The sequence below is a fragment of the Apium graveolens genome, unplaced genomic scaffold, assembly GCF_009905375.1.
Source record: "Apium graveolens cultivar Ventura unplaced genomic scaffold, ASM990537v1 ctg2428, whole genome shotgun sequence".
NCBI lineage: Eukaryota > Viridiplantae > Streptophyta > Magnoliopsida > Apiales > Apiaceae > Apium > Apium graveolens.
The window spans coordinates 19716-42895 of NW_027417652.1; the positions used below are offsets into that span (position 1 = coordinate 19716).

The 23180-nt window shown below is 35.6% G+C and overlaps 1 protein-coding gene across 1 annotated transcript; it reads left to right on the plus strand.

Moving 5' to 3' along the window:
* The first annotated feature begins 15088 nt into the window (after positions 1 to 15088).
* On the plus strand, positions 15089 to 15793 carry LOC141700491 (uncharacterized). Its single transcript, XM_074504235.1, has one exon. It carries the CDS (start codon positions 15089 to 15091, stop codon positions 15791 to 15793), a length of 705 nt encoding a protein of 234 aa, XP_074360336.1.
* The last annotated feature ends 7387 nt before the right edge of the window (positions 15794 to 23180 follow it).

Below are 23180 nucleotides of genomic sequence, written 5' to 3' on the forward strand. Positions count from 1 at the left end.
GCCACATTCATCCGAGTCAATTTTGGTCCACATTTTGGTTCTAATTAACCATATAAGTCACTTTTCACCATATTAGAGTCATTTTGCACCTTATATGAGTCACTTTCCGCAATCTATTTGTGTAAGTAACATGTTAACATCATATACATCCAATTTGACATCCTTTTACCACCTCTTAGTTCCACTTTCATACAGGTCAATTTTGGTCCACATTTTGCTTCTAATCAACCATGTAAATCACTTTTCACCATATCAGAGTCACTTTGCACCCTATAAGAGTCACTTTCCACCATAAATACAACAATTAACATGTTAACTTCATATACATCCAATTTGATATCTTTTACCACCTATTAATGCCACTTTCATACAAGTTAATTTTGTTCCACATTTTGGTTCTAATCAACCATGTAAGTCACTTTTCACCATATTAGAGTCACTTTGCACCCTATAAGAGTCACTTGTCACCATATATTGATACAATTAACATGTTAACATCATGTATATGCAATTAGACATCCTTTAACCACCTCTTGGTACCCCTTTCCTACAAGTTAATTTTGGGCCACATTTTGGCTCTTATCAATCATGTAAGTGACTTCTCACCATATTAGAGTCACTTTGCACCTTATAAGACTCACTTGCCATCATATATTGGTACAGCTAACATGTTAACATCATGTACATGCAATTAGAAATCCTTTTACCACCTCTTAGTGCCACATTCATCCGAGTCAATTTTGGTCCACATTTTGGTTCTAATTAACCATGTAAGTCAGTTTTCACCATATTAGAGTCATTTTGCACCCTATGTGAGTCGCTTTCCACAATCTATTTGTGTAATTAACATGTTAACATCATATACATCCAATTTGACATCCTTTACCACCTCTTAGTTCCAATTTCATAGAGGGCAATTTTGTTCCACATTTTGCTTCTAATCAACCATGTAAATCACTTTTCACCATATTAGAGTCACTTTGCACCCTATAAGAGTCACTTTCTACAATAAATACAACAATTAACATGTTAACTTCATATACTTCCAATTTGATATCCTTTTACCACCTATTAATGCCACTTTCATATAAGTTAATTTTGTTCCACATTTTGGTTTTAATCAACCATGTAAGTCACTTTTCACTATATTAGAGTCACTTTGCACCCTATAAGAGTCACTTGTCACCATATATTGATACAATTAACATGTTAACATTATGTACATGCAATTAGACATCCTTTAACCACCTCTTGGTACCCCTTTCCTACAAGTTAATTTTGGGCCACATTTTGGCTCTTATCAATCATGTAAGTGACTTCTCACCATATTAGAGTCACTTTGCACCTTATAAGAGTCACTTGCCATCATATATTGGTACAATTAACATGTTAACATCATGTACATGCAATTAGAAATCTTTTTACCATCTCCTAGTGCCACATTCATACAAGTCAATTTTGGTCCACATTTTGGTTCTAATTAACCATGTAAGTCACTTTTCACCATATTAGAGTCATTTTGCACCCTATATGATTCACTTTCCACCATCTATTAGTATAATTAACATGTTAACATCTTATACAACCAATTTGACATCTTTTTACTACCTCTTAGTTCCAATTTCATACAGGTCAATTTTGTTCCGCATTTTGGTTCTAATCAACCATGTAAGTCACTTTTCAACATATTAGAGTCACTTTGCATCGTATAAGAGTCACTTTCCACCATATATTGATACAATTAACATGTTAACATCATGTACATGCAATTAGACATCCTTTAACCACCTCTTGGTACCCCTTTCCAACAAGTCAATTTTTGGCCACATTTTGGCTCTAATCAATCATGTAAGTGACTTCTCACCATATAAGAGTCACTTTCCACCATAAATACAACAATTAACATGTTAACATCATATACATCCAATTTGATATCCTTTTACCACCTATTAATGCCACTTTCATACAACTTAATTTTGTTGCACATTTTGGCTTTAATCAACCATGTAAGTGACTTTTCACCATATTAATTCACTTTGCACCCTATAAGAGTCACATGTCACCATATATTGATACAATTAACATGTTAACATCTTGTACATGCAATTAGACATCCTTTAACCACCTCTTGGTACTCCTTTCCTACAAGTTAATTTTGGGCCACATTTTGGCTTTTATCAATCATGTAAGTGACTTCTCACCATATTAGAGTCACTTTGCACCTTATAAGAGTCACTTGCCATCATATATTGGTACAATTAATATGTTAACATCATGTACATGCAATTAGAAATCTTTTTACCATATTAGAGTCATTTTGCACTGTAATAACCCCAATTTTTGGAAATTTTTGAAACCCTTATGAATAGTGTTTTTGCTGAATGAGAAAACTGTTCATGCCACACTATGTAGGGGTTCTGATATGGATATTCTGAGATTTTATTAGTACTTTATATGGGATATAAGTGTATGTAAAGATCGTCAGAATCCAAATCCGAACACTTTGATTTTTCCCGGAAATCCACTAGATACGGAGAGAATTGAGTATAAGGTAACAGGATAAAAAGGATTTAAATTAAAGGATTATAAGAGAGGATCATAAAAGGAATACAATGTATTGAGAAAGGTTAAGGGAACCTAAGTAATAAGATCCCGGGTATGATCCTTCAAACGATAAACGAAAACGAAAGTTAAGCGAACCGTATAACAGATCAGCGGTCATTAGGCAAACGATTAGGAAGTTAATCAAAGGGATTAGTGGGAATGATGTCATCCAACCAATAGAAAGAGGACAAGGAAGGGAGGATGACATAGCAAAGTGATGCAAGCATGACATAGAAGGGAAGGAAATGTGGTGGATTGTTAACCACACAAAATCAAGGGTAAATGGGTAATTGGCCTAAAACAAAACAAAAATCTAGCAACCAAGCAAAACAAATCACAAAACACAAAAAAAATCTCTCTTCTTCTCCTTGAAGCTCTCGGGTGCTTTTCTTAGAAAATGGAAGTCCAAGCTCCTCCACTTACTATTTAGCAAGGTAATTATCTAAGCTTCCCCATGGATAGTTACATACTTCCTATAAGTTTAAGCTTCTAATTCCAAGCCAATCTTTTCTATAAATCATGAAAGAAGATGGTGAATAGTGTTTTCAAGAACTAAAATTTGTGTTCTTGAAGTTTTGTTTAGATTAAGCTTGGATAAGGACTTTAAGGGTGATTCCAAGCCATTCTCTTGATTCTCCACTCTCCAAGGAAGGTATAAACTACAAACCCTAGCTTTAGTTTTGAGTAATTAGGATTGAATGTGTTTGATATAGCATATGTGAGGCATGATGCTTGATTGGTTGAGGTTTGGTTGAGTTTGTAGAGATTAGTTGGTTTTATTGCATTGTTGGAGTTGTAAATCTTGGTAATTAGTTAAAGAACCTAAGTAAAGCCTTTAGTTCATGTGAGGAATAAGTATAAATGGTTAATGTGGACTTGTTGGGGCTGTTATGATGTGGTTTGGAGGGATATTGGTTGTATGATTGATTTGGGGTTGATTTGTGGTTGGTATTGAATGGTTTAAAGTTTGGGAAATCGCGTAAACATAGCCGTCGTAACGTCCGATTTCCTGTAGACTGTTTTTGTGCATAACATTAGGACCCGAGAACCCCCTGCTAGATTATGACCACTGCCATGTTTAGATAGCTCATGTTACGAGCTTCGTTTTGATATGTAGTTCGTTCGATTCCGATGCACGGTTTAGGAGAAACGACCGTTTCAAGTAACGGCGTTTCGCGAACGAAACTTTTCCCCTCGCCTTACTTTGAAACATAGATTAAAGACCAAAAAGGGTTAATTAATGTATAAACATTTATGGTAAGTGTGTTAGGCAGTTGGTAAGACACTCGCGAAGGAATCGCTTTAAAACTCGTAAAGGTTAAATTATTAAAAATGGTGGAGCCGAGGGTACCCGAGTGGCTTAAGCGAATCAGTGAGCGCAAAACAAGCGTTAGAGTCTAAGTTAGTTAAAGTATAGATTTACAAGTGACTTTGGTTTAATTCCAACTTACTTGTTGTTTATAGGTTACCAGACTCGTCCCGAGCCATTCGTAACCCCAGTCGCTCAGGCAAGTTTTCTACCCGTTATACTGTTGCTGTGATGTAAATATATGTATATGCATTATCTTGTGATATTGCATGATTGTTATTAGCAAATTTTGCGATATATTGGAGCATGCTAATATGGTATATATGCATGTCTGTTTCGTAATCTGGTTATCTATCTGTTGATTTCAATGCTTATAGTTGCATAATACCTATGCTAGAAATAAGCAAGTAGTTGCGTATACCCTTAGTATAGGGGATAAAAGGTGAACATATTTCTAAACCGGGAGTCGATGTTCCCGAGTATATTATATATATATATATATATTTATTTATATATATATATATGGATATAGTTTTTAAAACTATTAATCGAATAAGGTTTATTCGATAACTTTAACTTTATTTTATTATTGAATATTATTTTGAATATTCATTCGAGGACTTATGACTCCTTTTACTTTATTAATGAATATTATTTTGAATATTATTCGAAGGCGTATGACTCCTTTTATTTATTTATCTGAATATTATTTGAATATTCATTCGAGGGCTTATGACTCTTTTATATTATTTATTGAATATTATTTGAATATTCATTCGAAGGCTTATGACTCAGTTTATATTATTTAATGAATATTATTTAAATATTCACTTGAGGATCTATGACTCCGATTATTTGCTGAAATATATTCTTTATTTTATTAAAGAATAAGGTGTTAATAATCAAACTTATTTTCGATTATTCAAATAAAGATAATACTTTCATATAAGTATATCTTTGGTTATTTAATACCCTTTTCAAGTATAAGTTTTAAAACTTCTACTTCAATTATTTTTATAAAAGATTATTCTTTATGGGAATATTATTTAAATAATAATATTCAGTCATTTTCTAAATATTCTAGGAACTGATTTACTTCATTAAATCAGCTTTACTCCAAACACTCTTTAATGTGTTTTCGAGTCTTCAAAATGATTTTTAAAAGTTAGAGCGGATCCCAAAACTCATTTTTATATTTAAGATCTTCCTTTTAAAGGGGATTTAAATACTCGTTCAAAACCTGGGGAATCCGGCTCTGTGGTGTATTTTATATTCGCAACAAGGTTGCAGTTTTGGTAAATGAATTGATTACTTACCCAACGTTCGGGAAGTAAGTCCATCTATTGAGTCGGCATAAGCAACATGGGCGCAGTGGGCGTCCATGATAGTGTAAGTGGCTCAGTGGGAGTCCATCAAATGCATAAGTGGCTGAGTGGCAGTCCAGCATAAGGTCCTAATTATGACCAGGGTGATGACCAGTGGGGAATTCGTCCATCTACTAGTAGAAAAGGTTACTAATGGGTATCTTTGCCTGATCAGCAAGATATCTGGTTTATGCCAAAGGTTTTCTTTTCCTTTCCAAAATTCATTGGATGTTTCAAACTCTGTTCATACTTTACATAACAGAGGTTCCAGGAAATATTTAAGAGATATATATATGTGGATATATATATATCGGGACTAAATAAAGTATCTCGTAACTTTATTTCATTCAATAATATTTCAAAGATTGAATCTATTCAAATCTTGTCTTGTAGTCTCATCTATGTGATGAACTTTTGAAACTGATTATAACTTGAACGGTGGTAGTTCAAGTAGTATTGGGAAAGATATAAGTATATTGGGGTATTTGGTAACCTCATCTTTTAAACTTATATCTAATTAATAATTGTCTTATGAATGACAAAGATTTTCAGAAAAAAACGTTGAGACAAGGTTAGATATATGAGATCACCTTGCAACGATATTTTTTTATACAGTTATACACTGGGACTTTGTGTATATTGTGCATGGAAGAGGACTTCCAATATTTTGAAAAGTATATATGTATATATATATATATACTGAATATTTTGCGACTTCATCGCATTAAGATATCAACTTGGTTCATTTCTTTTGACCAAGACTTTCATGAGTACTATAAGAAGGCTCATATATTGTTAATCATTATACATATTATTTTGGTGGGCTTGCTGCTCACCCTTGCTTTATTTCTTCATCACACAACAACAGTTAGGAAAGATGGCCAGACTCCAGCAGACCCAGCGCAAGCGCGTGGGAAGCGTCCTGCGTCTTCCCGTTGATGTTGTAGCTGCTATAGCTGCAGAGGTAGATCTATTGTAGATCAGACCATCTACTTTCGAGAATCAATTATGTATAATTATAACTTGTGGCAGATAATGGCAATTAACTGTAAATTTATCAAGTAATCATTTTGGGTTGTAATAACTTTTAAATTGTGGATTCAAAGACTTGTACTTATTTAAATTTCATCTCTGAGACTATAACGGGTTGTGGTGTGTGTTAGTGTGGGGTCACAGCATAAGGTTATTTATTAATTAAGTGAAGTGATATTGTGGAAAGAAAGACCGTGACGACCCGGATCCCCGACCCCGGATCTGGGGGTGTTACATGCACCCTATATGATTCACTTTCCACAATCTATTAGTATAATTAACATGTTAACATCATATACATCCAATTTGACATCTTTTTACCATCTCTTAGTTCCAATTTCATACAGGTCAATTTTGTTCCACATTTTGGTTCTAATCAACCATGTAAGTTACTTTTCACCATATTAGAGTCACTTTGCACCCTATAAGAGTCACTTTCCACCATATATACAACAATTAACATGTTAACATCATATAAATCCAATTTGACATCCTTTTACCACTTATTAATGCTACTTTAATACAAGTTAATTTTGTTCCACATTTTGGCTCTAATCAACCATGTAAGTCACTTTTCAACATATTAGAGTCACTTTGCATCCTACAAGAGTCACTTTCCACAATATATTGATACAATTAACATGTTAACATCATGTACATGCAATTAGACATCCTTTGACCACCTCTTGGTACCCCTTTCCTACAAGTCTATTTTTGGCCACATTTTGGCTCTAATCAATCATGTAAGTAACTTCTCACCATATTAGATTCACTTTGCACCTTATAAGAGTCACTTGCCATCATATATTGGTACAACTAACATGTTAACATCATGTACATGCAATTAGAAATCCTTTTACCACCTCTTAGTGCCACATTCATCCGAGTCAATTTTGGTCCACATTTTGGTTCTAATTAACCATGTAAGTCAGTTTTCACCATATTAGAGTCATTTTGCACCCTATATGAGTCACTTTCCACAATCTATTTGTGTAATTAACATGTTATAATCATATACATCCAATTTGACATCCTTTTACCACCTCTTAATTCCACTTTCATACAGGTCAATTTTGGTCCACATTTTGCTTCTAATCAACCATGTAAATCACTTTTCACCGTATTAGAGTCACTTTGCACCCTATAAGAGTCACTTTCCACCATAAATACAACAATTAATATGTTAACTTCATATACATCCAATTTGATATCCTTTTACCACCTATTAATGCCACTTTCATATAAGTTAATTTTGTTCCACATTTTGGTTTTAATCAACCATGTAAGTCACTTTTCACTATATTAGAGTCACTTTGCACCCTATAAGAGTCACTTGTCACCATATATTGATACAATTAACATGTTAACATCATGTACATGCAATTAGACATCCTTTAACCACCTCTTGGTACCCCTTTCCTACAAGTTAATTTTGGGCCACATTTTGGATCTTATCAATCATGTAAGTGACTTCTCAGCATATTAGAGTCACTTTGCACCTTATAAGAGTCACTTGCCATCATATATTGGTACAGTTAACATGTTAACATCATGTACATGCAATTAGAAATCTTTTTACCACCTCTTAGTGCCACATTCATACAAGTCAATTTTGGTGCACATTTTGGTTCTAATTAACCATGTAAGTCACTTTTCACCATATTAGAGTCATTTTGCACCCTATATGATTCACTTTCCACAATCTATTAGTATAATTAACATGTTAACATCATATACATCCAATTTGACATCTTTTTACCACCTCTTAGTTCCAAGTTCCTACAGGTCAATTTTGTTCCACATTTTGGTTCTAATCAACCATGTAAGTCACTTTTCAACATATTAGAGTCACTTTGCATCCTATAAGAGTCACTTTCCACCATATATTGATACAATTAACATGTTAACATCATGTTCATGCAATTAGACATCCTATAACCACCTCTTGGTACCCCTTTCCAACGAGTCAATTTTTGGCCACATTTTGGCTCTAATCAATCATGTAAGTGACTTCTTACCATATTAGAGACACTTTGCATCTTATAAGATGACTGTCACCATATATTGATACAATTAGCATGTTAACATCTTGTACATGCAATTAGAAATCCTTTAACCACCTCTTGGTACCCCTTTCCTACAAGTCAATTTTTGGCCACATTTTGGCTCTAATCAATCATGTAAGTGACTTCTCAGCATATTAGAGTCACTTTGCACCTTATAAGAGTCACTTGCCATCATATATTGGTACAGTTAACATGTTAACATCATGTACATGCAATTAGAAATCCTTTTACCACCTCTTAGTGCCACATTCATCCGAGTAAATTTTGGTCCACATTTTGGTTCTAATTAACCATGTAAGTCACTTTTCACCATATTAGAGTCACTTTGCATCCTATAAGAGTCACTTTCCACCATATATTGATACAATTAACATGTTAACATCATGTACATGCAATTAGACATCCTTTAACCACTTCTTGGTACCCCTTTCCTACAAGTCAATTTTTGGCCACATTTTGGCTCTAATCAATCATGTAAGTGACTTCTCACCAAATTAGAGTCACTTTGGCCGTTATAAGAGTCACTTGCCATCATATATTGGTACAATTAACATGTTAACATCATGTACATGCAATTAGAAATCCTTTTACCACCTCTTAGTGCCAAATTCATCCGAGTCAATTTTGGTCCACATTTTGGTTCTAATTAACCATATAAGTCACTTTTCACCATATTATAGTCATTTTGCACCCTATATGTGTGTCAGTTTCCACAATCTACTTGTATAATTAACATGTTAACATCATATACATCCAATTTAACATGCTTTTACCACCTCTTAGTTCCACTTTCATACAGGTGAATTTTGTTCCACATTTTGGTTCTAATCAACCATGTAAGTCACTTTTCACCATATTAGAGTCACTTTGCTCCCTAGAAGAGTCACTTTCCACCATAAATACAACAATTAACATGTTAACATCATATACATCCAATTTGATATCCTTTTACCACCTATTAATGCCACTTTCATACAACTTAATTTTGTTGCACATTTTGGCTTTAATCAACCATGTAAGTGACTTTTCACCATATTAAGTCACTTTGCACCCTATAAGAGTCACATGTCACCATATATTGATACAATTAACATGTTAACATCTTGTACGTGCAATTAGACATCCTTTAACCACCTCTTGGTACCCCTTTCCTACAAGTTAATTTTGGGCCACATTTTGGCTTTTATCAATCATGTAAGTGACTTCTCACCATATTAGAGTCACTTTGCACCTTATAAGAGTCACTTGCCATCATATATTGGTACAATTAACATGTTAACATCATGTACATGCTAAGAGCCAAAATGTAGTTGCAATGTTTCTCTCTCTAAAATTTTTCTCTCCCTTCTCTCTAGAAATTACTTAGCCATCTTCTTCTTAACCCTAGCCGCCTCTTGTTTTTAGCCCCTTTTCTACCTCCATTCATCAGATCTAAACATATCCCCTCACGAATCCATCTCTCCTTCTTAACCTCTTTCACCTAAACACTATATTTCTTACTTAATATTATTATTTTTATTTTTATTGCCTTTTGTTTTAGTGTTCTTGTTGCTTTGGATGATTTTTCGGTTGGAGAAGATGTCAACTTGCAACTGGGATTCTATCAAGCACAAGGATTTACTAGGATGGAAGCTATGATAATGGTTCAAGATTACAAGGTTATTCGGGAGGGTCTGGACAAGGATTATAAGGCTGCTCAAAACTTGGGCTACTCAAGATCTGAAGCAGTTAAGATTGTGAATGAGTCAGACGAGAAAGTAAAGCTCATGAACTCTGCGGCTAAGCTCTTAATGAAGAGCGATGAGCTAATTCATAGCGTAAAGGCGCAATATGGAGATGCTATACCCGATACTGGGTATATTGCGTCTACTAAAAAAGGGGGTTTTGCTGGACAACTTGATATTAGCTATGAAAGATTACTGGCTAAGGACTCTTATTCGCCGAAGGAAGGGCGATATAAGGTTCTTCGTCTACGAGGAGGGGCAGGTGTGGGTGAATCCGATGTTAAAGAACAGGACTTGGTTGAACAAGATGAGTTAGAGGTAACTCAGGCTCGGAGGGAAGTTGAGGACTTTTCGGTTTTAGTTCCAAGTGGGGGTTTATCTAGGGAGGATGAGGTTATAGAAAGTTCGCTTGAAGGTGGTATACCGGTGGAGAAAGTGACAGTTGAAGACTGGGAATCTTCGGATGAAGAATTCCATCATGAAACCCATATTGATGCTATGGAGAAAGCTACGGCTAGTAGAGTGGCCAAGGCAGCCTTTGCTAGTAATAAGGCTGAGAGGGAAGATCTTTTGAGGGAGAGGGAGCTAAATGCAAAGTTAAGGGACATAATTTTCCGGAGTGGGATTTCTCTAAAGGATGCGGAGATTGAGATGTTAAAAGAAGACAGAGATTTTAATGAGGATTTACAGGGCACTGCAGGGAGATTTATTGATAGGGATGAATTTGGCCTCCCGCAAATTTTTCCGGGTAAGTTTGTGAGCAAGAAAGTTGGAAATCTGAAGGTAGATAAGGTGTTTGCGGATGTTCCCCATTGCAATTTAGAGGCTGGGGTCAAGGGGCAAGGTCCTTTGAAGGGTATACTCAAGAATGGTGAGAAAAATGATTCAAAAACACCTGATTCAGTTGGTGTCTCGGGTGCGAAAGATAATCTTGGAAAAGAAAAGGAGGATAAGGAGGAGGGGAAGGAAGGTGCAAAATCTTGGGCTAGCATGTTCAATAAGGAAGAAATTAAGGCAAAATTTGACTATTATCCTGTGGAGGATAAATCTGACATTGTAGTTCCTCCGGTGGAAGTGTTGAAAAGGGGAAATGATAAATTTTTGAACTGTGTATTGGGTACCTTTACTAAAGGTCACCAGAGCTTTCGCAGAGTGGCGGAATTTGTAGACACGTTTTGGAGAAAGAGGGGTTTAACTAATGTCTATCAAAAAGATGCGACAACTTTTGTGTTTAGATTCTCAGACTCTAACAGCATGAATGCTTTCCTTTCAAGAGGAACGTGGTATATTGGGCAACGGCCCATGGTGGTCACGGGTTGGGGATTGAAGCCGGGGGCTGAATGTATCAAGTCCATGCCTTTATGGATTAAACTGAGTAACATCCCATTGTGTTACTGGACGGATGAAGGTTTGAGTCGGCTTGCTAGTGTAATAGGTCGACCTCTAGGAGCAGACAATCTTACGTCTAAATTGGACATTATTCCCTTTGCAAAAATGTGTGTGCAATATACCATTGGGGACCCTCTTCCGAATGAAATTAAAGCGACTGTGCTGGATCCTGTCTCTAATGATACTTCGGTGGAGATAGTTCAGGTCTCTTATTTAGCTAGACCCCTGGTCTGTGTTGGATGCAAATCTCTGGGTCATACGGCTGCAGTTTGTCCTAGAATTAAACGTGTTTGGATTCAAAAAAACAAGGAGCAGAAACTGGATGGTGTTGAAACTGGTAGAGATGCTGGAATTCATGGAGAAGTTGAGAGTGCTGATAAAAACCTGGAGGCTCAGGCTGACAGTCATATTATCAATGATATCATCGGCGAATCTCACAAAACTGAGGAAGGATGGACTGAGGTGAAACGAAAGAGTCGTAATCTGGATAATTTGGACAATGGTGAGGATGATGCGTCACCTTTTTTGCCTAGTAATTTTAAAAACCTCAGGTCAGTGGATGAAATTGAACTTAAACAGTCTGTGGCCAATGCCAACTGTGCTGGGCCTGCTTCAGGTTCTCGGAGCTCCAGAAAAAAGCAGAAGAAGCGTAATAGCTTGGGGAAGGCATCCCCACCTCTATCAAAATAATTTATTATGGAGATAGATTTTTGTTCCTACAACATACGAGGGCTAAATTCGAAGATAGCCTTCGTCAAGGATTTCTTTAGCACTAATAAGATTAGTTTTTGTGCTCTCCTTGAAACTCATGTCAAAAAGGAAAATTTTGTTTCTATTTCTTCGATTATCGCTCCAAGATTCACTTGGTTAAATAATTATGAATTCCATTATAATGGTAGAATTTGGCTTGGATGGGACTCTCTTCTGTGGAATGTTATTGTTTTTCGCGCTTCGGCCCAGCAGGTTACTTGTTTTGTCTCTCGGCGGGATGGGTCTTCTAGTTGTGTGGTTACTGTAATTTATGCCTATAATGATTTGGTTGATCGACGTCCTCTTTGGAATGAATTATTTGCCATTCAGAATGACCTTCCCATGGGTCCAGATAGTCTGCCATGGTGTCTCCTTGGAGATTTTAATGCTTTCTTGGAAGCCAATGAAACCACTGGAGACTTGCCGAACAGGAATAGAGCTATGGTGGAGTTTAAGCAATGCGTCAAACATCTAGCAGTCACAGATTTGCATTACGGAGGGGAATTTTTTACTTGGAGGGATGGCAATATTGTGGCTCCTCTTCAGAGGAAACTCGACAGAGTTATGGTGAATGCTAAATGGTTGGAAGTTTTTGATTTATCTTCAGCAAAATTCTTGCCCCGAGGTCTCTCAGATCATTGCCCTGCAGTTCTTCTCTTGGGGCTCCAAAAAGACCGTCTCTCTAAACCGTTTCAAATTTTTAACCACCTTATTGAGCATGAAGATTTTCTCCAGGTGGTCGAGAAAGCATGGGACATTGAGGTTACGGGAACTCCTTGGTTCAGGCTTTCTTCTAAGCTTCGTAATGTCAAAAAAGCTCTCAAAATTTTGAATCGAGATGTTGGTAATCTTCATCAAGAGGTTATTACCACCAGACAGGCACTGCTAGACTTTCAGTCGAGTATGAGTACTCCATCGTCGCAATCTCAACGGGAAGAAGAGCTTCTTTTAATCTCTAAATATAAGGCTGCCCTGCTTTCAGAGGAAATAATCCTTAAGCAAAAGTCTAGAATTAACTGGTTGAACAAAGGGGATGGTAACAATGGTTTTTTCTTTAAATCTTGTAAGGGTCGGTGGAACACTAATAAACTCTTGAGTTTAGAGGATGATTTGGGGGTGACTCATACTTCTCATGAAAGCATTTCCAGAACGGCTGTGGACTATTTTACGGGCCTAGTGGGTTCGGATCCAGATTTGGGGTTGGATGATAACCTCTTGATGCGGCAAATTCTTCCAAGTATTCCTGAAGATTCTTGTAATGGCCTAATTGCTCCTTTCTCCAAAGAAGACATTCATGGTAGTTTTAAAAGCATGGCTAAGAACAAAAGCCCTGGGCCAGATGGGTTTACTGCTGAATTCTTTATCAAAGCTTGGAGTATTGTTGGTACTCTTGTTACTGATGCTATTTTATTTTTCTTTGAATGTGATTCCTTGCCTAGATGCATTAATACAGTTGCTGTTGCCTTAATTCCTAAAATTGCTAATGCTTCCCATCTGTCTCAGTTTAGGCCAATCTCTTGTTGTAATGTTATCTACAAATGTATCACTAAGCTAATTGCCCAAAGAATGAAAGAAATTATGCCTACTGTGATTTCTCCGAATCAAGCTGCATTTATTCCGGGGAGGATTATTGGTGATAATGTATTATTAGCTCAATCTCTTTGCAAAGACTATCACCTCAATTCAGGTCCTCCTAGATTCGCTTGTAAATTGGATATTTGTAAGGCTTTTGATACGCTTAGTTGGGAATTTCTATTTCATACTCTCTCTCGCATGAATTTTCCTGCTAAGTTTATTAATTGGATCAAGGCTTGTGTTACTTCCTGCATGATGTCTATCAAAATCAATGGCTCCCTGGAAGGTTTCATACGGGCCCGTAAAGGTTTAAGACAAGGTGACCCATTATCACCTTATCTTTTTGTCATTGCGATGGAGGTTCTAACTTCTTGCATTAATTCTGCCACCAATACTAGTTCATTTCAGTTTCATTGGAGGGCTAGGCAGATTGAGCTTACGCACTTGATTTTTGCGGATGATGTTCTTATCTTTAGCAAAGGTGACAGAGACTCTATTTCTCAAATTTTACAGGGGGTAACTAATTTCTCTATCTCTTCTGGTCTCAAGGCCAACTGTGCGAAAAGCACGTGCTTCTTTGGTAATGTGCCGAATGACATTCAGGAATTTGCCATCAATCTTTCTGGGTTTTCGAGAGGAAACCTTCCGGTAGCTTATTTGGGTCTTCCATTAATTTCTGGCAAACTCCGGGTACGGGACTGTGAACCTTTGATCAATAAATTATGCAGGAAAATAGATCACTGGACGTTCAAATTTATTAGCTTGGCTGGACGAGTTCAGCTGGTGGCAGTGGTGCTTTATGGCATTCAAAACCATTGGGCGATGTTTCTTTTTCTTCCAAAGCGAATCTTAAAGAAAATTCAAAGTATTCTTGGTCATTTTCTCTGGAGTGGCTCCTATCATGGCCCTTGCCAATTTAAGGTTGCATGGAGTGATTGCTGTTATCCAAAAACCGAAGGAGGATTGGGATTTAAAGACTTATTCCTTTGGAATAAATGTGCTATATTCTATCAGCTTTGGAGAATCATTAATAATTACAACTCTATTTGGGTTAAATGGGTGCACTTCACCATTCTTTCACGGAAACCATTCTAGACGCGCAAGATGCCGAGTAAATGCTCCTGGGGCCTTCGAAAATTTTTTAAAGCTAGAAGTGATGCTCTAAATTATATTTCATATAAGGTGGGAGTAGATTCTAATTTCTATTTCTGGCATGATCCCTGGATGCGAGGTAAAATTCTTTCTCAAGTATTCTCGGACTCTATTATATCGATCATGGAGTCCAACTCTTTAGATAGAGTCTCTGATATGCTAGAAGGCACTGAATGGCATCTCTGTCCTACTAATCATGTTCTAGCAATAGAATTGAGGCATCAGTGCTCTTCTATTATTCCCTTGCGCCGAGATCGAATCCTGTGGAATAACTTTATAGGGCCTGTTTCCTTATCTCATATGTGGGATACTTTACGAACTCGAGCGGTGGCACCTAGCTGGATTAAACTGGTATGGCACAAATATGCGGTTCCGAAGTTCTCCATTAATTTGTGGCTAATTATGAGACAAAGATTGTTGACTCGAGACCGAATGGTTAGATTTGGGTTTAATGTCAACCCTGATTGCTTCCTCTGTAATGACAGGGAGACTCATGAGCATTTATTTATTAACTGTGCTTATGTGCAACAAATCTTGAAAGAATGCCCTATTCCCATCTCACTCAGTTGGCAAGCTTTTCAAAATGGTAATATCACTCAAGGCAACGTGGACGCTATAAGGAAAAATTTTGCCTCATTATATGTGGCAACCACCTTCCATTTTGTTTGGGCAGAAAGAAACAAGAGGAATCATGCAAGTGGGCCTCCTCGGATGGCAAATCAACTGATTAATGACATTAAGGCTCGAATTAGAGAAAAATTGTACTCCAACATTTCCTTTCAGCAGGAAATTAAAAAGAACAGGACTTTGCAGATTTTATTGTTTTAACTCTTTTCTGGAATTCTTAAGTATCGGATTATGTGTTAGATCAGGACTTTGAAGTCTTGAAGTCTTGTGTTGGGATGTTTTCCTATTTCGCGGGGTATGCCCCTAGAATTGTATTCTCTTTTCTCTTTTATTAATTTTTTAATTAGCAAAAAAAAAAAAAAAACTTTTTACCATATTAGAGTAATTTTGCACCCTATATGATTCACTTTCCACAATCTATTAGTATAATTAACATGTTAACATCATATACATCCAATTTGACATCTTTTTACCATCTCATAGTTCCAATTTCATACAGGTCAATTTTGTTCCACATTTTGGTTCTAATCAACCATGTAAGTTACTTTTCACCATATTAGAGTCACTTTGCACCCTATAAGAGTCACTTTCCACCATATATACAACAATTAACATGTTAACATCATATAAATCCAATTTGACATCCTTTTACCACCTATTAATGCTACTTTAATACAAGTTAATTTTGTTCCACATTTTGGCTCTAATCAACCATGTAAGTCACTTTTCAACATATTAGAGTCACTTTGCATCCTATAAGAGTCACTTTCCATAATATATTGATACAATTAACATGTTAACATCATGTACATGCAATTAGACATCCTTTGACCACCTCTTGGTACCCCTTTCCTACAAGTCTATTTTTGGCCACATTTTGGCTCTAATCAATCATGTAAGTAACTTCTCACCATATTAGATTCACTTTGCACCTTATAAGAGTCACTTGCCATCATATATTGGTACAGCTAACATGTTAACATCATGTACATGCAATTAGAAATCCTTTTACCACCTCTTAGTGCCACATTCATCCGAGTCAATTTTGGTCCACATTTTGGTTCTAATTAACCATGTAAGTCAGTTTTCACCATATTAGAGTCATTTTGCACCCTATATGAGTCACTTTCCACAATCTATTTGTGTAATTAACATGTTATAATCATATACATCCAATTTGACATCCTTTTACCACCTCTTAGTTCCACTTTCATACAGGTCAATTTTGGTCCACATTTTGCTTCTAATCAACCATGTAAATCACTTTTCACCGTATTAGAGTCACTTTGCACCCTATAAGAGTCACTTTCCACCATAAATACAACAATTAACATGTTAACTTCATATACATCCAATTTGATATCCTTTTACCACCTATTAATGCCACTTTCATATAAGTTAATTTTGTTCCATATTTTGGTTTTAATCAACCATGTAAGTCACTTTTCACTATATTAGAGTCACTTTGCACCCTATAAGAGTCACTTGTCACCATATATTGATACAATTAACATGTTAACATCATGTACATGCAATTAGACATCCTTTAACCACCTCTTGGTACCCCTTTCCTACAAGTTAATTTTGGGCCACATTTTGGCTCTTATCAATAATGTAAGTGACTTCTTAGCATATTGGAGTCACTTTGCACCTTATAAGAGTCACTTGCCATCATATATTGGTACAGTTAACATGTTAACATCATGTACATGCAATTAGAAATCTTTTTACCACCTCTTAGTGCCACATTCATACAAGTCAATTTTGGTCCACATTTTGGTTCTAATTAACCATGTAAGTCACTTTTCACAATATTAGAGTCATTTTGCACCCTATATGATTCACTTTCCACAATCTATTAGTATAATTAACATGTTAACATCATATACATCCAATTTGACATCTTTTTACCACCTATTAGTTCCAATTTCCTACAGGTCAATTTTGTTCCACATTTTGGTTCTAATCAACCATGTAAGTCACTTTTCAACATATTAGAGTCACTTTGCATCCTATAAGAGTCACTTTCCACCATATATTGATACAATTAACATGTTAACATCATGTACATGCAATTAGACATCCTATAACCACCTCTTGGTACCCCTTTCCAACGAGTCAATTTTTGGCCACATTTTGGCTCTAATCAATCATGTAAGTGACTTCTCACCATATTAGAGACACTTTGCATCTTATAAGAGTCACTTGTCACCATATATTGATACAATTAGCATGTTAACATCATGTACATGCAATTAGACATCCTTTAACCACCTCTTGGTACCCCTTTGCTACAAGTCAATTTTTGGCCACATTTTGGCTCTAATCAATCATGTAAGTCACTTCTCAGCATATTAGAGTCACTTTGCACCTTATAAGAGTCACTTGCCATCATATATTGGTACAGTTAACATGTTAACATCATGTACATGCAATTAGAAATCTTTTTACCACCTCTTAGTGCCACATTCATCCGAGTAAATTTTGGTCCACATTTTGGTTCTAATTAACCATGTAAGTCACTTTTCACCATATTAGAGTCACTTTGCATCCTATAAGAGTCACTTTCCACCATATATTGATACAATTAACATGTTAACATCATGTACATGCAATTAGACATCCTTTAACCACATCTTGGTACCCCTTTCCTACAAGTCAATTTTTGGCCACATTTTGGCTCTAATCAATCATGTAAGTGACTTCTCACCAAATTAGAGTCACTTTGGCCCTTATAAGAGTCACTTGCCATCATATATAGGTACAATTAACATGTTAACATCATGTACATGCAATTAGAAATCCTTTTACCACCTCTTAGTGCCAAATTCATCCGAGTCAATTTTGGTCCACATTTTGGTTCTAATTAACCATATAAGTCACTTTTCACCATATTATAGTCATTTTGCACCCTATATGTGTGTCACTTTCCACAATCTACTTGTATAATTAACATGTTAACATCATATACATCCAATTTAACATCCTTTTACCACCTCTTAGTTCCACTTTCATACAGGTGAATTTTGTTCCACATTTTGGTTCTAATCAACCATGTAAGTCACTTTTCACCATATTAGAGTCACTTTGCTCCCTAGAAGAGTCACTTTCCACCATAATACAACAATTAACATGTTAACATCATATACATCCAATTTGATATCCTTTTACCACCTATTAATGCCACTTTCATACAAGTTAATTTTGTTCCACATTTTGGTTCTAATCAACCATATAAGTCACTTTTCACCATATTAGAGTCAATTTGCACCCTATAAGACTCACTTGTCACCATATATTGATACAATTAACATGTTAACATCATGTACATGAAATTAGACATCCTTTAACCACCTCTTGGTACCCCTTTCCTACAAGTTAATTTTGGGCCACATTTTGGCTCTTATCAATCATGTAAGTGACTTCTCACCATATTAGAGTCACTTTGCACCTTATAAGAGTCACTTGCCATCATATATTGGTACAATTAACATGTTAACATCATGTACATGCAATTAGAAATCTTTTTAACACCTCTTAGTGCCACATTCATACAAGTCATTTTTGGTCCACATTTTGGTTCTAATGAACCATGTAGGTCCATGTAAGTCACTTTTCACCATATTAGAGTCATTTTGCACCCTATATGATTCACTTTCCACAATCTATTAGTATAATTAACATGTTAACATGATATACATCCAATTTGACATCTTTTTACCACCTCTTAGTTCCAATTTCATAAAGGTCAATTTTGTTCCACATTTTGGTTCTAATCAACCATGTAAGTCACTTTTCACCATATTAGAGTCACTTTGCACCCTATAAGAGTCACTTTCCACCATATATACAACAATTAACATGCTAACATCATATACATCCAATTTGACATCCTTTTACCACCTATTAATGCTACTTTCATACAAGTTAATTTTGTTCCACATTTTGGCTCTAATCAACCATATAAGTCACTTTTACGTTATTAGAGTCACTTTGCATCCTATAAGAGTCACTTTCCACCATATATTGATACAATTAACATGTTAACATCATGTACATGCAATTAGACTATCCTTTAACCACCTCTTGGTACCCCTTTCCTACAAGTCTAATTTTGGCCACATTTTGGCTCTAATCAATCATGTAAGTAACTTCTCACCATATTAGAGTCACTTTGCACCTTATAAGAGTCACTTGCCATCATATATTGGTACAGTTAACATGTTAACTTCATATACATCCAATTTGATATCCTTTTACCACCTATTAATGCCACTTTCATACAAGTTAATTTCGTTCCACATTTTGGTTCTAATCAACCATATAAGTCACTTTTCACCATATTAGAGTCACTTTGCACCCTATAAGAGTTACTTGTCACCATATATTCATACAATTAACATGTTAACATCATGTACATGCAATTAGACATCCTTTAACCACCTCTTGGTACCCCTTTCCTACAAGTCAATTTTTGGCCACATTTTGGCTCTAATCAATCATGTAAGTGACTTCTCACCATATTAGAGTCACTTTGCACTTTATAAGAGTCACTTGCCATCATATATTGGTACAATTAACATGTTAACATCATGTACATGCAATTACAAATCCTTTTACCACCTCTTTGCCAAATTCATCCGAGTCAATTTTGGTCCACATTTTGGTTCTAATTAACCATGTAAGTCACTTTTCACCATATTAGAGTCACTCTGCATCCTATAAGAGTCACTTTCCACCATATATTGATAAAATTAACATGTTAACATCATGTACATGCAATTAGAGATCCTTTAACCACCTCTTGGTACCCCTTTCCTACAAGTCAATTTTTGGCCACATTTTGGCTCTAATCAATCATGTAAGTGACTTCTCACCATATTAGAGTCACTTTGCACCTTATAAGAGTCACTTTCCATCATATATTGGTACAATTAACATGTTAACATCATGTACATGCAATTAGAAATTCCTTTTACCACCTCTTAGTGCCAAATTCATCCGAGTCAATTTTGGTCCACATTTTGGTTCTAATTAACGATGTAAGTCACTTTTCACCATATTAGAGTCACTCTGCATCCTATAAGAGTCACTTTCCACCATATATTGATAAAATTAACATGTTAACATCATGTACATGCAATTAGAGATCCTTTAACCACCTCTTGGTACCCCTTTCCTACAAGTCAATTTTTGCCCACATTTTGGCTCTAATCAATCATGTAAGTGACTTCTCACCATATTAGAGTCACTTTGCACCTTATAAGAGTCACTTGCCATCATATATTGGTAGAGTTAACATGTTACCATCATGTACATGCAATTAGAAATCCTTTTACCACCTCTTAGTGCCACATTCATCCGAGTCAATTTTGGTCCACATTTTGGTTCTAATTAACCATGTAAGTCACTTTTCACCATATTAGAGTCATTTTGCACCCTATATGAGTCACTTTCCACAATCTATTTGTATAATTAACATGTTAACATCATATACATCCAATTTGACATCCATTTACCACCTCTTAGTTCCACTTTCATACATGTCAATTTTGGTCCACATTTAGGTTCTAATCAACCATGTAAGTCACTTTTCACCATATTAGAGTTACTTTGCACCCTATAAGAGTCACTTTCCACCATAAATACAACAATTAACATGTTAACATCATATACATCGAATTTGATATCCTTTTACCACCTATTAATGCCACTTTCATACAAGTTAATTTTGTTCCACATTTTGGCTCTAATCAACCGTGTAAGTCACTTTTCACCATATTAGAGTCACTTTGCACCCTATAAGAGTCAGTTGTCACCATATATTGAAAAAATTAACATGTTAACATCTTGTACATGCAATTAGACATCCTTTAACCACCTCTTGGTACCCCTTTCCTACAAGTCAATTTTTGGCCACATTTTGGCTCTAATCAATCATGTAAGTGACTTCTCACCATATTAGAGTCACTTTGCACCTTATAAGAGTCACTTGCCATCATATATTAGTACAGTTAACATGTTAACATCATGTACATGCAATTAGAAATCCTTTTACCACCTCTTAATGCCACATTCATCCGAGTAAATTTTGGTCAACATTTTGGTTCTAATTAACCATGTAAGTCACTTTTCACCATATAAGAGTCACTTTGCATCCTATAAGAGTCACTTCCCCATATATTGATACAATTAACATGTTAATATCACATGCAATTAGACATCCTTTAACCACCTCTTGGTACCCCAGATTTTGGTACAATTAACATGTTAACATCATGTACATGCAATTATAAATCTTTTTACCACCTCTTAGTGCCACATTCATACAAGTCAATTTTGGTCCATATTTTGGTTCTAATTAAACATGTAAGTCACTTTGCACCTTATAAGAGTCACTTGCCATCATATATTGGTACAGTTAAGATGGTAACATCATTTACATGCAATTAGAAATCCTTTTACCACCTCTTAGTGCCATATTCATCTGAGTCAATTTTGGTCCACATTTTAGTTCTAGTTAACCATGTAAGTCACTTTTCACCATATTAGAGTCATTTTGCACCCTATATGAGTCACTTTCCACAATCTATTTGTACAATTAACATGTTAACATCATGTACATCCAATTTGATATCCTTTTACCACCTCTTAGTTCCACTTTCATACATGTCAATTTTGGTCCACATTTTGGTTCTAATCAACCATGTAAGTCACTTTTCACCATATTAGAGTTACTTTGCACCCTATAAGAGTCACTTTCCACCATAAATACAACAATTAACATGTTAACATCATATACATCCAATTTGATATCCTTTTACCACCTATTAATGCCACTTTCATACAAGTTAATTTTGTTCCACATTTTGGCTCTAATCAACCATATAAGTCACTTTTCACCATATTAGAGTCACTTTGCACCCTATAAGAGTCACTTGTCACCATATATTGAAAAAATTAACATGTTAACATCATGTACATGCAATTAGACATCCTTTAACCACCTCTTGGTACCCCTTTCCTACAAGTCAATTTTTGGCCACATTTTGGCTCTAATCAATCATGTAAATGACTTCTCACCATATTAGAGTCACTTTGCACCTTATAAGAGTCACTTGCCATCATATATTGGTACAATTAACATGTTAACATCATGTACATGCAATTAGAAATCCTTTTACCACCTCTTAGTGCCAAATTCATCCGAGTCAATTTTGGTCCACATTTTGGTTCTAATTAACCATGTAAGTCACTTTTCACCATATTAGAATCATTTTGCACCCTATATGAGTCACTTTCCACAATCTATTTGTATAATTAACATGTTAACGTCATATACATCCAATTTGACATCCTTTTACCACCTCTTAGTTCCACTTTCATACAGGTCAATTTTGTTCCACATTTTGGCTCTAATCAACCATGTAAGTCACTTTTCACCATATTAGAGTCACTTTGCACCCTATAAGAGTCACTTGTCACCATATATTGAAAAAATTAACATGTTAACATCATGTACATGCAATTAGACATCCTTTAACCACCTCTTGGTAACCCTTTCCTACAAGTTAATTTTTGGCCACAT